Genomic DNA, 13164 nt, shown 5'->3' with positions numbered 1-13164 from the left:
ACCACACATGTATTTATACACAAATATATTAGTGACTGATTTTAGTGTACAAATAATATTTTTGATAAAAAAAAAGTGTGTGTGTTTAAATTAAAGTTTATGAAAATTTGTATCAAATTGATTTTACAAAATCATTTAATAAAATTGAATTGGTGCTAACGTGATTTATGTTAAATAAATTTATATCAAAGTAGATTATAGTAAAATGAATATTATTTATATTGCATTATTCAATGTTTAGTAATTTTATATCAAAGGACTTGATAGGCGATTTTGCTTTTAGATCTACTCCCGCCATTAAACAAAATCTTTGGGATTGTCATCCAGCTAGGGGTGGCAATGGAGCGGGTATGGATGGGTTTTTGTCATACCCGACCCGTCCTACAATAATCCATATTAAACTCGTTCCGCTTCTACCTGCGAGTAGTAAAAAGTTAAATCCTAACCTGCTCCGTCCCTATAATTATTAAAATACAACAAATAAAATTAAATTTTAAAATTTGTATAGCAATCATTACATACATAACATAAATTAAACTAAAAATTTAAATATGATACAATATTATTAATTTTATTAATTATTTTTTATACATTATATATTAAAAGTATATATATATATATATACCAGTACGGATAGGGGCAGATTTAACCTAAAGCCGACCCGTCCTGTCCCGCCCAAGAACTCGCCCCGTTAAAAACCCTCTTCGGTGCGGGAACGCGAATAATTACCCGCCCCGAGTGGATAAAGATAAAGTGAGTACTCACAAGTTCGGGTAGTGTTGCCACCCCTGTATCAGCAACCACCATGAGCGTCAGCCACTGCTGATTTCTTGGATGATCCGCGAACCATCACAGCCATCGTTGATTCTCGTCGCACCTCCTATGGCCGTGGTCGCGACTCCCTCTTCCAGTACAGATTGCGGCACTATCACACCCTCCAAGTAGTGCCCTGCTGCGTTTGCAATGGGCACACGGTGAATGTCAGCTACTCTAAGCATGGATACCTGCCAGACTGTTCTCGTCACCTTGGTTGACCACGGTTCCATGAACGCACTTCTGTTTCTACGAATTTGGCTACCTCTGCGCCTTTGCTCGCTCATTCTGCTTCAACAACGCCATATCAAGCTTCTCCTTCACATGCCCTGGCTCATAGTGAAAGGAAACCCCAACTTTAGTCTTCAGATTTAATTTTGGGCCTCTTACCAGCCCAATCTTAATCTCTCAAAATGTAAAGGCAAATATGTAGTCGGGTCCAGAGGTACCGTGCGAAAAAAAAAAAAGGCAAATATGTAGTTTCAACTTCTAATGGTCATAATTCTTCCAATCCAACTGGGCCTTTACAAAGCCTAAGTTTTTTTTTAACAAACATATTTTTTTAGCATTTGGATTATTGATTCTAGTGTTATAGATTATATCATACAATTTTTACTATTTTTAATTTTTTATGATGTTTTTTATCTACTTTACTTTAATTTTAATACTATCTTTATTTCTAAACTCACTTCATCATTTAATTATGAACTCATATTTTTAATTTTTTTTGCAAAATATAGGCCAATAATTTGAAGATGATTGATTTAAGTAGAATGAGGTATAGGTTATACATTCTTGACAAATTCTTCACCAAGAATAATCTGCCTATTTTACATTCTATAAATACCATCAATTCATCACCTATTACCCACACAAATCTACGCATTTTTGTTTATGACATCTTTTTAAAAAAATACTTATTTTTTTTTTACATAGATAATATCTCTTTATTTTTCTATACCATGATAAAGCATGTGATATTTATCATCTTTCCAAACAAAAATAATTTCATTTTCTCCCAATTTTAATAAAACAATTGTAAATTTTGATTTATCACATTTTAATATTTAAAGACTATTTCGTCAATTTTCTGTTCATAATCACAAATATTTGTTTTTATTATTATTGATAATTTTATTAGATTTACATAAATTATTTTATTAAAATTAAAAGAAAAAATTTAAAATTATGTAAAGAAAAAATCAGTCCTATGTACAAAATTCTATCCAGCATCAATAATACAATTCCACTAATTTCTACTTGCAAACTATATTGTCAAATTTACAATAATTTATAAAGAAAAAGTTTGGTAACTAAATTTAGGGAACCAAAATCAACCAAAACCTTCTATTTTTAGTTTTATTTAATAAGATAAGCAAAATTTAATTACTATTCTTTGACGCGCTTATTTGTTTTATTGCACTTTTTATTATATATAAAAGCATGAATGGCATGTATTAAATAGCATATTATAAGCACATATCTTATCAATTTATATTTTTATTAAATGAATATACATAATTTATATTTATGATATTTAATTTATATTATAATAATAAAAGCACATCTTTTATTTATTATGTAACATTTATATATTCATACGCACATAATTTTCATAATTAATAAACTTTTATAATTAATATTACGTAATTTTAAATTATATTTTATTATATATTTTAAATTATTTCACATATGCACTAATAAATCATGATTTAAAATATTTTAATTTTTTTTTTGAAGACATTATACATTTCAAATTATACATAATTTTCATAATGAAATATATTTTTACAATTAATATTATGCAATTTTAAATTATATTTTATTATACATTTCAAATTATTTCACATATATACTAATAAATTATGATTCAAAATATTTTAATATTTCTTTTTAAAGACATTATACATTTAAATCAACGTATAATTTTTTATTAAATAACCGTCTTTGATTGATAATTTAAAAATTTATTTCTTATTTTTCAAAGTGAAATGATTTATTCTGATTTACATATATTTTCAAATTTTACTATAATTATTAGATTTGAAAAAAGAAGGTCAAATATTTAAATTAATTTATTATTTAATTAACAAATTTACTCATAACATCCATAAGTTCATACACATAACATCCATAGTTAGGTAGGATACATATAACATCCAAAATTTTATATTAATAACATCTATAATTTCATACTCATAACATTCATAATTTCATATATATAATATCCATAATTAACAAATTTTTACAATTAATATTACTAAATTTTAAATTATGTGTCTTGTTATTTTAAATTATCTTATATGTACACTAAAGGATCATAATTTTAATATTTTTATTTAATATTCATGCGTATGCTTATTTATTGATTTTAATATGACAAGTTAATAATTATTTTTAAAATTTTATTTCTTAATTTTTGTTGATATTTTATTTTCTATTTTTTATTATAATAGTCTATATGTAAAATATGAATTGTATAACAGAAGTTGTTAAATTTTTTAATTTAACATCCATATTTTTATACGTATATATTTATAATTTTATATACATAATATCCATAATTAATAAATTGGTGCTAATATATTATTATTTATTATTTTATTTTGTAGGTTATAAACCAACAATTTTGGATGTTTATCATTTTCAATAAATAAAAACCGATCAAATTTAAGATGCTTTTATTTTTTATGAAATGTGTTGAGGTGATTTGAGATTTTTTAAAAATAAAAAATATAAGAATTTGAAATTTTTATTTAAGAGGAAAAATATTATAGAATTATAAATGCATGTAATAATAATGAGGGAGAAATTTTTGGAATTTGATTCACATTAAATTTAAAATTAATTTTTAGTATAATTAAATGAGGAAAGATAATTAATTATAGAAAAAAAATTAATTGTGTCAATTAAATTAGGAGAGTGATTTACACTCTTTTATAAACACAAATGTTATTAATCATATATCTTTATTTATTATCTATAATATTTTGGCTACGTAGCATTACCCAATTTATAATTACAATCAAAAGGCACAAAGCCAAGCCAACTTACAACAAATTTTTCTTATTCTTGTTTATATTTTAATTGTTATAATTATTATTTTTTTGTTGTCTAGTGATGTTGCTTCTTTATTTTTCTTTGAATTTGGGCACATTCATTTTTGTGGTGCATGTAAGAACGTGCGATTCGAAAAGATTCGAGCATTTTTTACAGATGTAATTGAAGGTTGAATGATACTGATGAGCATGTTGTTCCAATGCCAATTTGGTAGGGAAGCTTTTGTTGGCACAATGGCAGCAATTGTAACTCGGGGCGTTGGGGCTTGAAGATCATCATCAGAGTCAGACATGAATGGTTGGAGAGAAAATTTGGAGTTAAATTTTAATTTGGCCTCTAAAATTTGGCTTGATATTCAGAATCACCTTCACAATTTTGTTGGTCCAATTAGAACTTCCAAATTTATAATTATAGCTCCAACTTGTCCCTGCGATCATCTTCGCCACCGAAATATTGATATAGGGCAATTGCATGATACGGTGAACACTACTTAAACATTAATTTTGCGCGCAAACCCTTTAGAAACCACGTTGTGTAAGGGTTTTCGTGAAAGATGCTTTGGAGCAATACTCAAATGCTTTGGAGCAAACCCACTCCACTTTTAACCATGTATGGGAAAATGTGCTCCAACCAGTTTGAAACACATGCGTCTGCAGTTACAGCACAAGAATGAGGTGACTTCTAAGTTAACATTTTTTTTCTTTCTATTTTTAGGTAATTTGCACAAGAACAATTTTTTTTGCATTAGTCGTCCATTATCCATTTTTTGGATAATGAGAACTCAGATGCAGTTAATTTTATGTGAATTTGATAGTTTATTATCGTAAAATCATTTGATAGGTTTGACTAAATCGTTATCTAACGACTCTCAATTATTAACTTCACATAAACTAACTGCATCTGAGTTTCTACTATCCGAAAAATGGATAAAACAGCTAACACTTTGACCCAAAAATGATTAAGATTTTTTTTTAATGAATGACATTATCAAAATAGGAGTGATATTATTATAATATAAATTCATACAAAATATAATTAAAAAAAACATGTAATTTTGAATGAGTGGTAGGTGATAGACATGCAAAATATTTGGACTTAATTTACAAGGGTAACAATAATAATAATAACAATAATAATAATAATAATAATAATAATAATAATTTATTATTATTATTATTATTACTACTACTACTGTATAGCTAACTTGTATTTTAAAAATACATACTAAGGTTATAAATTAAAAAATTTTTATTGTAAATACAAAAAGTTAAAATTTTTAATGCATTTATTTTGTATTTATTAAAAAAATATTTTAAAATTTCTACTAATAGTAATATTGTCATATGTCAATATGTTAGCTAAAATAATAATAATAATAATAATAATAATAATAATAATAATAATAATAATAATGTTGTTGTTGTTGTCTTCGTCTTGAATCATATTTATTTATAAAGAAAAAGTATAGGTAGACAATGAAAATATTAAACAATATGTTCAATTTACTAGGTGTGCGGATGATTATTCTAATATTAAGATTTAAGTTAGTAATTTAGAGTGTAGTGTGTTATACTTGAATTCGGCCAATTTTAGAGTCCGTTGTTCATGTTGTTCAAGAAAATTATTGATTACCTAGTATAACCTATATCTAAATCATAAAAAATAACTAATATTTTTATTGACGGTATGAATAGTCGTCCAAAAAATTAAATATGATAATATAATTATATAAAATATTTTATACTGTGAGTATATAAAAAATAAATTGTATCAATGCATTAAAATTAAACTTTTTTAAAGATTTGAGAGGTTTAATACGTAAGTTCATGGGACTTATGATGGTATAACACTGCAACCCCTTATTTGATATTGCATAAATGACTCGCATAATCTACTATTAACATACACCAAATGAATTTTATTTAGATACAAAACATGAGAGCTTCTATATCAGTAAGGGTTGAATCTCTCACTTTAGAATTCTTCGAGAAAGTTTGAAATTAATATACTTTCATACAGGAATATCTTTAATTCTTGATGCTTCATATCCTGAAGTATTTTAGTGGAGAGACATCGTCATCTAGCTTTGTGGAATTGTGGTATACGCCAGTTTAATCAAGTCCTGCATTTTTATTTCCTTATAAATTGGAGGACTCTCTTCTGTCACCAACTCTTTTACTGGTCCATACATTCTTGGACATTCATCCTGAACATGTTGTCTCAGAGAACATGAAACCAAAACTAGTGGACCTACTTTCTGTGCAAGAACTCCGTGCTTGGCGCTCATAAACTTGTCATTTGTGATCAGCTGTAATCAGTACTAAGACATTAATAGGTCAATTGAAGAACTTAAATGTTTGTTTAATTTTGTAGAAAATTATATACAAAGGTATATAGTAACGTAGTAATACACAATTGGATATACAATATAAATCACTACAAAAAACATTGATGAATTTATTATAATCACCTGCATCGTATCACCAAGATTAATGATGAAAGAACCAGAAATAGGAGTGACATCAATCCACTGGTTCTTGTAGAAGAACAGTTACAAAACCTACATCTGTATGAGCACTTAACCCCCAAGTGAGTTCAGGCTCAGGGCAAGGAGGGTAATAATGTCCAAGCATGAAAATCCCTTTAGCTCAATCTATGTCCTTAAGGTAACTGCATTCTAGGCCTAATGACTCCAAAAGCGATTCTAATTTCTAACAGAGTCAGTGCCAGTTTCTTGACATGATCTAAGTACTTAATTGTTATGTCTCTTCAAACATATCAAATCAAATCATCTAACAGTTTTCAATTATCAACTTTATATGATGACAAAATACATGTAAGTCTCTACCAAATCAACAACTAGGCTGGAGTTTTAGTCTTTATGGCTGTCATGAACGAATATCTTTGGTAACTTGGTCAAACCAGCATCAACAAGACCCTTCACACCTGCTTTTGTTTCATCAAGAAGCTTTAATTCCTTGTTCCTATCATAACCTCCATCTTCATGATCTGCTTCCATCATGTTTCCTCTGTTTTCAATAAAATTTCTTTATTCAATTAAGAACTTAATTCATAGTATCTGAAACCTTGCATGTAATGTTATTTTCTCTGCCTTGCTTGCCTTAATGTTATCAATTATTGGAAGTCAGCTTTGATAATTGCAACATTTATAATATAATCAAACATTGAAACTCGAAAGTTTATAAAGTTTGTAAAGATTGAATATTTTATTGCAACACAAAAATAGTTTTGGAAGAAGATAAAAAAAAAAACACAAGAAAAAGTTGCGCCATCAATTTGGGAGTAATATTATCATTTTTCTAATAACTTAATAACTAATAATTTTTCTAGTTAAGTTACAAAAATTCACAACTAATAATTTTTTATATCATTACAATATTTTTTTTCTAATAACTTAATAACACTCAAACAAACTCTTAATATCTCGGGGTCATGAGATTTATAATAGTACAACCACACTTATTAGATGCCACGCCATTTTTAGAGTCCAAATTATACTCCAATCAATTTTAGGATTCTTATTTGATATTCCATAAATAACATCATCTAGTTTAACATACACCAAATGAATTTTGAAGGGACTTTTATTTATCGGAAATATTTGGTAACCAAAGAAAATCAGCCAAAATCAGTCATAACTTGCCTTATTTAGCATTCATTAATTGTTACGACAATTAATGAATACTAAATAAGGCAAGTTCTGGCTGTTTTTTTTTTTTTTTTGTCTCCTTAGCACTATCCTTATTTAAATACAAGATGAGAGTTTTTAAAACTGAAAATGTTGAATCTCTCACTCTAACATCCCTCAAGAAAGTTTGTAATTTAGTTTCATACAGGAGTATCTTTAATTCTTGATGCTTCATAGCCTGAAGTGTTTTAGTGGAGAGGAGACATCGTAATCTAGCTTTGTGGTATACACCAGTTTAACCAAGTCCGACATTTTCATTTCCTTATAAATTGGAGGATTCTCCTTTGTCACCAACTCTTTTATTGGTCCATACATTCTTCCACATTCATTTTGAACATGTTGTCTCAGAGAGCATGAAACCGAAACTCGTGGACCCACTTTTTGAGCCATAACTCTGTGCTTGGCGCTCATAAATTTGTCATTTGTGATTAGCTGTAATCAGTGTTGCGACATTAAATAAGTCACTTGAACAACTTAACTATTTGTTTGATGGAATATTATATAACAGTAATACATGATTAGTTAGGTATTTGCTTAAAATAGAAATTAAATTCGATATAAAATATAAAGATTAAAGTACGTTTTTCTAATGTTTAATTTTTTTATTTTTAATATGAGTTTTTTATTTATATCAAAATTACTTCTATACATTTTTAATTTTGTCTCTAAAATTTTAAACAGAATTAACGTTCAGAATAATTTTAACATAAATAAAAATATTAAGAACAAAACAAAATAATTTTTAAGAGGAATGCTAGGGGTCAGCAACTTTTGTGATTTGTAGCCATCAAATAGCCATCAATGATGGTTTTAATGGTGTGAGATTAGTGTAAGATTTCATCCAATGGCTCACTTTTATTTGCTGGTTACATGCTGGCCAGAATTTAACAAAATTGCTGACCCTAAATTTTTTCATATAAATATTAGAGATAAAAAATATATTTTACTTTTAATATAAATCCTGACACAACTAATGATAAAATTATGATCACCTGCATCATGTCACCCACGTTAATGATGAAAGCACCAGGAAAGGGAGTGATATCAAACCATTGATTTTCATGAAAGACTTGAAGTCCACCAACTTGGTCTTGTAGAAGAATAGTTACAAACCCCAAATCCGTATGAGAACTTAACCCCCAAGTGAGTTCAGGCTGAGGGCAAGGAGGGTAATAATTTCCAACCATGAAAATCCCTTCAGCACAATCTATGTCCTTGAGATAATTGCCTTCTAGGCCTAATGCCTCCGAAAGTAATTCTAACAGCGTGAGTGCCAGTTTTTTAAGATGATTTAAGTACTCAATTATTACATCCCTGCAAACAAATGAATCTCACACGTCAAGGAAATAAATAATTTTAACATTTTTGGTTTGTGATTTTAGTTTTCAAATTTTATTTTCTCTTTTTTATTTTTATTTTTTCTTATACAAAATTTTAAATAATGAAAATATAAAAAATAAAATAGAAAGGTAATTAGTTCCTTCTAAATAAAAATAAAATTCATCACCTTATTTAAAGAAAAGAAATAGTTATTACCTAAGTTAAATTAATAGATAAAAATTCATATACAGTTATTTTTATAAAAAATAAATAGTAAAAAACATATTGAATTAGTAGGTTAAGAACTAGTCCATTTTAAATAAGAATTTTATTTAAAGGTTTGCAGCCGATCAATAGTTATTGCATACATAAGACGAGATTTAAACTTTTTGACATTTAAAAACGAACGAGTAAATTAACCACTGACTAATCCAAATTAGTGAGTGTATACCAAACTAAACCAAGCTAGAGTTCTACTCACCTGCAAATAGAAGGGAGTTGGTGAGGGTCAAGGGGTCCTGGTGCCAATAAACAATAGAGGGTGTCCCTCCAATTAACCTCTGAAGTAGAAAAATTGAAGTTGGTGTTGTAGAACACTCTCTTTGTAATATCACGTGAATAGAATTCTCTCTTCACCTCAGCATCTTGCTCATGAAATTTACGCACCCCATGCTCATGAAATTTACGCACCCCATCAAGCATTTCATCCAAAACACTCTGTGGAATTTCATGGTTGACCACTTGAAAGAACCCCCATTTTTCACCTGCATCTTTGACTTTCTGAACGATCTCATGGCGTGAATTACCTTCTTCGTGTAGTGATCCCAAATCAATAACTGGAATACTAACATTGGTAGCAGAAGAGGAAGAAGAAGGAGAAGAAACGTTGACTTTATGGTTATCATGAACGAATATTTTTGGTAACTTAGTCAAACCAGCATCAACAAGACCCTTCACACCTGCTTTTGTTTCATCAAGAAGCTTTAATTCCTTGTTCCTATCATAACCTCCATCTTCATGATCTGCTTCCACCATGTTTCACTCTGTTTTCAATAAAATTTCTTTATTCAACTAAGAACTTAATTCATGGTATCATATCATAACAAGAGTCGTGTTCTACTTGATTTTCTTCTGCATCAGTAGCCATCATGTTCTTCAATTCCACTCTCTTTCTGATAACAGCACATTGCGCTATCCATAAAAACATGTGGTTAGTTTCTTTTTTAATTTCCTCAACCTTATCTCTCTAATGTCATTCTCTGCTTCTCTGGAAGTCTTTTTTGACGCCGGAATTTAGTACTATTTTAAATTAAACTTATCGAGTTTATGAACTTAAGTTGCCATAAGGGAAAAAAAAAGGGGTGAAAATTTGTAAAAACTATAATCAAATTAATTAATAGTTGTAAATAAAATATACAAAAATTAGATATCTATTTAAATATAAAATTATTATTTTTCAACAATATGAGTAATGCAAAATAATCGTCCGTGCAGTATGATCAATTGAAGTTTCTATACCCAACTTTTTTCCAATGTCATAAAAATTTCAACAACCACTATCATTTAATTGTTTCAAAAATGCCACCTTTTTTTTTTTAATCAAAAAGCTCAACACAACAAGTGGAGCAACATAGTGAACAAATTGGAAACACCAGGTAAAGGCATAAACTATTTAATAAAACTACATGATACCCCTTGTCATCTTCGGCATTGCCATCAACAACAGAAGGGATCCATACCTAACCACTCCTTGAAGTTCATTAACGACTGGTGAATAATATTGTCAACCCCTTTTCTTTTATTTTGAAAGATCCTCATATTCCTTTCAAGCCAAATATTCCAGATTATAGCACAGAAGGATACCATCCACCTTTTGCGCTCCTGCTTACTATTTGGTAACTCAGTCCAACTCTGAAAATGTTTTTTTAGCGTCCCTGAGCATGACCATTGCCTTCCAACAAAAGATAGCCATGCACACCAAACCTACCAAGAAAAATCACAAGCAAGAAACAAGTGGTGACCAAATTCAACACCGTTATTACACAACACACAGACCACATCTTTTTGGTTAACCACTCCCAACTGACTCAGCCTCTCCTTTGTATTGACCCTCCCAGTCAAGACAAACCAGATAAACAATTCAACTCTTGGTGGGACTAGACCCTTTCATACAGTCCTAGTAAAGCTAAAACTCGCTATATCCTCCGGAAGCAATTCCACCTGCAATTCCTATACAAAGGAGTTAGTAGAAAATACACCCTGTTTATCAAACTTCCACACCACTCTATCCTCTCTGTCATATACAAGATTAACCAGTCTTAATGTTTCATGCAACTGGTTCAGCAGGTCCAACTCCCATTGGAATAACTCACGCCTCCATTAGAAATTCCACCTCCACTCTAACCCGTCCCAGAACCCACAATCCCCTATGACGGATCCTTTTTGGTTTGAAACTGAGAAGAGTCTCAAAAAAGTATCTTTCAGTGGCCCACCATGCAACCAAACATCATCCCAGAATCTCGTTCCTCTCCCATCACCAATTTTCATAGACAACCCATTAATTATCTTCTGTCTTACTCGATGATCCTTGAACTGAAATACCACCTTTTTAGGGAGTGGATATTGATATTTATTTTTAGACAATGAGTTTGGTTTTTTTTTTTTTTTGGACAAAACATGATAGTTGTTATCTATTGTTAGTGCCCAAATAGTACCTTATAAATATCATCCATATTTAAATTTGGAAAAATTTAGGTAATTAACAATATTGGTGAATAATGGATATATCTAATATTTATTTTACTAGGTGTATAGATGGTTATTCTAATATTAAAATTTAAGTTAATAATTTAAAGATGTAATGTATTTTTATTTTATTGATGATTATTTATATGGGTTAATACTCAAATTAGTCCCTGAAAGATCACCCGATCTTCATTTTCGTCCCCGAATATTTTTTTTAATCAAATTAATCCCCGAAAGATTTAAATGGAAACCACGTTCGTCCTTCCGTTAGGTCACTGACGTCGCCGTTAGAAACTGCTGACGTGGAGTGTGACTTGGCTGCCCACCCTAACACCTGGCATGGTGTGTGTATTGCTGACCAGATATGTTTAGTGTGTTGCATCAATTTGGTCCCCAAGTGTGAGATTAAAAACCCTAATTCCCAACCTTCGAAGAACACGGTTCCCTTGATTGAGCGTTGTCGCAGACCCAGGTGTTGTGCTTGCGGGAGGAAGTTGGTCTCGGCGCCATGATGGGAAGCGGAAGTGGAGGGGCCGGTCGTGGGTTTCCATCGCCGTCACAGAGTAGTTATACATCGAGCTCGTCCATGCGAAGAAGAAGACAAAACCATGAAGAAACCTGTTTCTGCGGTTTGAAAACCTTGATTAAGAAATCAGGGACATCAAAGAACCCAGACCGGTTGTTCCATACCTGTGCAAGATATCGGGTGAGTTTAATTTTGTATGAATCATAGCATGATGTTGGCTTCTACTCTTGTTCTGGGCTTTACACTGTTGTTCAATTTTTCCAGAAAGGGAACCATTGCAATTTTTTTAAATGGGTGGAAGAAAATGAAGATGTAGCTGTTGCAGAGGGTTCCAGGGGTGTCCCAGAAATGGAAGGAGAACTGGACATTGACTATGAAGATTGGAAGATTAAGTTAGCATGGAAAATAGGTAGTTTAGAAGCAGAAGTTAGAGCACACAGAATGTTATTGTGCTTCATGTTCACTATTGTGATGCTAGTCATCTTAGTAGGAGTGTTAGTTTGCATCTCAGATATGTACAAGTAGGGCTGGTTTTGTTGTTTCCAGTACCCTAGCTAAAGTATTGTAATCTGAAACCAGAGTTTATCAATGGCTATTTGGTTTTTGGATAACCTGTGGTGAAAAGATAAAATGTAAAGAAGCAAATGGCAAACCAGACACATAACAAGATAATAAAGTTTCTTTAATTTCTTAATATGAAGTTTCATAACAAAAGGTAGTAGAATTCCTAAAAGTGATTCAACAGAAACACTTCATACCAAGGCATAACATGCACCCAAAATAGAGTCATTACAAAACATTGATGCTAGATATTGTTTAACAGAAACATAAACATGTCTTTCTTAGTCTAAAGCCTAGAACAAAAAAAAAAAAGGTTGCATATGTTTAGATGGATGTGCTTCAGATGGCGTCGTCTTTCTTCCTAGGCCGTTTGAACCCTGGAGTCGGGATGAAGATCATAAAACTTGCAAGCTTCTTGGTTGTGGCAGCA

The 13164-nt window shown here is 30.2% G+C and overlaps 1 protein-coding gene and 1 long non-coding RNA gene across 2 annotated transcripts; both read right to left on the bottom strand.

Moving 5' to 3' along the window:
• Positions 1–5712: 5712 nt before the first annotated feature.
• Positions 5713–6902, bottom strand: LOC112749425 (uncharacterized). The gene is made up of 2 exons (XR_011872899.1): positions 6344–6902; positions 5713–6181 (listed from the first exon to the last, which is right to left on the bottom strand). It is a non-coding gene; the product is annotated as an uncharacterized lncRNA (long non-coding RNA).
• A 558-nt stretch (positions 6903–7460) lies between these two features.
• LOC112751803 (deacetoxyvindoline 4-hydroxylase-like) lies at positions 7461–10325 on the bottom strand. Its single transcript, XM_025801067.3, has 3 exons — positions 9384–10325; positions 8575–8896; positions 7461–8014 (listed from the first exon to the last, which is right to left on the bottom strand). Exons 1-3 carry the CDS (start codon positions 9935–9937, stop codon positions 7754–7756), a joined length of 1137 nt encoding a protein of 378 aa, XP_025656852.1. The 5' UTR covers positions 9938–10325; the 3' UTR covers positions 7461–7753.
• Positions 10326–13164: the final 2839 nt, after the last annotated feature.

Source organism: Arachis hypogaea, chromosome 15, assembly GCF_003086295.3.
Source record: "Arachis hypogaea cultivar Tifrunner chromosome 15, arahy.Tifrunner.gnm2.J5K5, whole genome shotgun sequence".
In the NCBI taxonomy this organism is placed as follows: Eukaryota; Viridiplantae; Streptophyta; class Magnoliopsida; order Fabales; family Fabaceae; genus Arachis; species Arachis hypogaea.
This window is presented reverse-complemented; position numbering and strand designations above follow the sequence as displayed.

Excerpts from the sequence above, each read along its gene's own strand:
- LOC112751803 (XM_025801067.3), bottom strand. The coding sequence starts at position 9,937 with ATGGTGGAAGCAGATCATGAAGATGGAGGTTATGATAGGAACAAGGAA. Across the intron at positions 8,897-9,383 it reads CAACTCCCTTCTATTTGCAG|GGATGTAATAATTGAGTACT; the intron begins GTGAGTAGAACT and ends ATTTGTTTGCAG. Across the intron at positions 8,015-8,574 it reads ACGTGGGTGACATGATGCAG|CTAATCACAAATGACAAATT; the intron begins GTGATCATAATT and ends CACTGATTACAG.